This window comes from Pyrus communis, chromosome 14 (genome assembly GCF_963583255.1).
Source record: "Pyrus communis chromosome 14, drPyrComm1.1, whole genome shotgun sequence".
In the NCBI taxonomy this organism is placed as follows: domain Eukaryota; kingdom Viridiplantae; phylum Streptophyta; class Magnoliopsida; order Rosales; family Rosaceae; genus Pyrus; species Pyrus communis.
In genome coordinates this window covers 14,516,663-14,520,101 of record NC_084816.1, presented here as the reverse complement: position 1 = coordinate 14,520,101, position 3,439 = coordinate 14,516,663, and the positions used below count along the sequence as shown (strand labels likewise).

At 52.3% G+C, this 3,439-nt stretch overlaps 1 protein-coding gene across 1 annotated transcript; it reads right to left on the bottom strand.

Moving 5' to 3' along the window:
* Nucleotides 1-2,389: 2,389 nt before the first annotated feature.
* On the bottom strand, nucleotides 2,390-3,109 carry LOC137714401 (uncharacterized). The gene is made up of 2 exons (XM_068453627.1): nucleotides 2,728-3,109; nucleotides 2,390-2,400 (listed from the first exon to the last, which is right to left on the bottom strand). Exons 1-2 carry the CDS (start codon nucleotides 3,107-3,109, stop codon nucleotides 2,390-2,392), a joined length of 393 nt encoding a protein of 130 aa, XP_068309728.1.
* Nucleotides 3,110-3,439: the final 330 nt, after the last annotated feature.

Genomic DNA, 3,439 nt, shown 5'->3' with positions numbered 1-3,439 from the left:
GTTCGGCCACCAACACTATGGTCCTTCCATTCGGCCCCCTCGGCCCCACGGTCCTCGACATCACGGCTATCCTTGGGACCTCTCCATCCGGCCTCCCAATCGACGCCGCTCTCTCTGGATGCCCCTCCCTTCTTGACCTGAAGGCGCTTTTCGACGAGCGGGCCGTCGAAACGCTCGGCCGAGGCTATCAGGAGCCTTCAAAAGAAGAAGTTCAGAAGCTTCATAAGAACTTCTTCAACTACAACACTCTCATCCTCCATTTTGCCGGCCGGGGCGAGGAGAGTCTCAGGAAGGGAGAACATGAAGCCTTCCTTTTCTATTGGTACAACATTTTACCATCCCCACTTCGTCGCCCGGCAGCTTGGCTACCTCCAAGGCTGCCCCGTACCCCTTCTCATCTCTCGTTCCCTCCTGAGCCGAGGACGTCTTTCTGGTTCCTCCGAGAGGGAATGCCGGACGACGGAGCAAGAGTTTCTGGAACGGTGCAAGAAGTTCCGTCTTCGGCCAACCGTTCCGGAATCCTTGGGCACCGATACTTTCGGAGACTGGTGGGACGAGTACACCTGCGACTTCTTCGGTGCCTCGGCCGAAGACGTGGTGAGCAAAGTCTTTGGCGACCGGCCGAGACCAGCGCCCTCGACCCAACCTAAGGAGTCGGAACAAGGTAGTCTTTCCGCTCTTCTTTTCCCCTTTTTTTTTATTTATTTATTTTTATTAATCACTTTACTCTTCAGGGGGTCGTGGGTCGAGGAAAGTTGAAGTGGTCGCCGCGGTGGCGAGGGCGAAGAAGTTGGCGCCCACGAAGAGGACCCTTGCCACCGAGCGGACGGTACCTGCCAAACGCCCCCACCGAGAGGCCGAGCCGGAGGTTGATGCCTTCGCCCTTCTAAACGCGTCAAGAAATTGGCGAAGAAGGGCGACCGGGAGATTCATGTCGTCCCTATTGATACTACAGGGACGCCTGCTCCTGCCGATTCTCCTCCTATGCCGGCTGCCCCGGCTTCTCCAAACCCGACTCTACCAGCCGTCTCCCTTCCTGAGGCCACGGCCGATCCCATCGTCGCGCCAGCTCTAGCTTCAAATCCGGTCGTGGCGCTTGCCGTGGGGAAGTCGGCTGCACCTGCCGAGGCACCCTGTAGTCCAACGATCATTTTGGAGGTATAACTCTACTTCCACTCCTGTTTCTTTAGGTTTCTGGTCGTAATGCTCAATGTTCTCTTTTTGTTCAGGATGTCGAGAGCGAGAGTGACGAAGTCCCGCTGCGACGCCGCCGCCGACCAGTTAACTCTCCTTCCGTCCATCCTCCTCCGGTCGTCGAGGCGACCGCTCGACCGCGTTCTCCTGCGGCGGATCGTGGCAAGAGGCCTATGGCCGATCTTGAGGCCACGGCCGAAACGCCGATCCATCCGCAGGATGAAGACCCCCCCATTCCTCCACAGGAAGTCTCTTCGGCCTTTGTAAGTCTCGTTTCTCTTGTATTGATTTTTTCGTGACACATCTTTTTTTTTTTTTTTTTAAACTATTAAATGTCAGGTGCCCGAACCTTCATTTCACCGGCAATTTTATGCGCCGAGGGGCGTTGTCTATATTTCCTGGCCGCCGTCGTGGCCACCAAATGTAGATGACCTCCATCGGCCGCGTGAATTGCGTAGCGGTCTAAGGCACTGGGCTCGGCCATTAAGTTCCCTGGGTTCGAGCAATGACCCAGAGGGCATGGCCGAAGTCTCATCTCGGCAGGTCTAAAACAATCTCCTTTTTTCTTTATGCATTATATCACGACGTCTTACTTTCCTTCACAAAGTTCTCTTTTTATGTGCAGCCGTCGTGGGAAGTGGAGCTCGACGCTCTTCTTCAGAGCACGACCGGTGAGGCCGGCTCTTCTGCTGCTCCGGCCAAATCGGCGGGAGCCACGCCCGTCGAAGTCTTCGTGAAGCTGCACGAAGTCTTGTCTCTGACTGCCTCCCAAGCTCTTCGATGCAAGGGCCTTGACTCTGTTGGAGAGTGTCTCAATGACCTCACCAGCGGTGGTCACCTGAGCCTGGAGGGTATCTCGTTCCTCACCGATCTCCTGGAGCGGACTCGGCAACACTTTCTCATCTTCGAGCGAGCCTTACAAGCCGAGGACGATTTGAAGGTGGCCAAGGTCGCGCACGAGGCTGGCTGAGTAGAGATGGAGGCAATCAAGGCGAAGAAAGAATAGCTGACCGAGTAGAGATGGAGGCAATCAAGGCGAAGAAAGCAAAGCTGGCCGAGTTTGATCGTCAGATCTCTGACCTCCAACGTCAAATTTCTGACCTTCAACGGCAAAGGTCGGCTGCTGCTTCCGAGCTGGAGAAAGACTTTGAGGCCAACAAGGCTCGGCTGACGGCCTTCGCTGCCGGTGCACGGCTTATCCAGCAACTGCAGTGCAACAAGAAGACACAACAGGCTGAGATAATTTTGAGCGAAGCGAAGTGGCTGGAGCTAAAAGCTGCCCTTGAGATTTTCCTCCCCTCGACCCCTTAGGAATTCAATCATTGTATTTGTATTTGTTCTTGTAATGATTTTTGTTATCAATACAATTGTTTTACTCTTGCATTTCCCATGTAATTGGATAGTACTTTTTTAAAAACTTTCCATTAATCGGCAATTTGTGAACTGAACCCGTCCGATCTCTTAGATGATATGCCCCCTTGCCGAGGACTTTGTGAACGATGAATGGCCCTTCCCAATTTGGCGACCACTTACCAAATCTGGGGTCTTTAATCCCAACATGCAACACAGTTTGCCAAACTAATTCTCCTTTGCCGAACGTTTTTTGTCTTACACGCTGATTATACGCTCGCTCGGCAATTTTCTTTTGTGCCACCAATAAGTTACCCGTGTCGATTCGACTTTCTTCTAAGTCTTCTAACTCTTGTCGCATTGCTTGACCATATTCACTACTGCACAAATCACTCTGCTCGATTACTCGCAACGAGCTTATACTCAACTCGACCGGTAACATAGCGTCATGTCCATAAGTCAATGCGTAAGGAGTGGTTCCAGTGGCCGACCGAGGTGAAGTTCGGTATGCCCATAACGCTTCATTTAACCTCAAATGCCACAAACCAGGTTTCTCTTTTACCATTTTTTCAAGGATGCCGATCAATACTTTGTTGCTTGCCTCGGCCTGTCCGTTTGCCTGTGGGTAGTACGGCGTAGATTGCTCGAGTCGGATATTTAAACTTGCCGCGTATTCCCTAAACCTATCGGCCGTAAATATAGTACCATTATCAGTTATGATTGTTTCTGGCACGCTGAACTCGAAGACCATTGGCCTCAAGTCAAGGACCCAGTAGAAGAAGTTAACGTAGGCACGGCCGATGATCCTCGAACATTGTTTATTAGCGCGTTACTCCCACCGCCCATGAAGGTCGAACTCCGTAAGTTACTACAAGAATTTAAAGATTGCTTCGCA

Excerpts from the sequence above, each read along its gene's own strand:
- LOC137714401 (XM_068453627.1), bottom strand. The coding sequence starts at position 3,109 with ATGGTAAAAGAGAAACCTGGTTTGTGGCATTTGAGGTTAAATGAAGCG.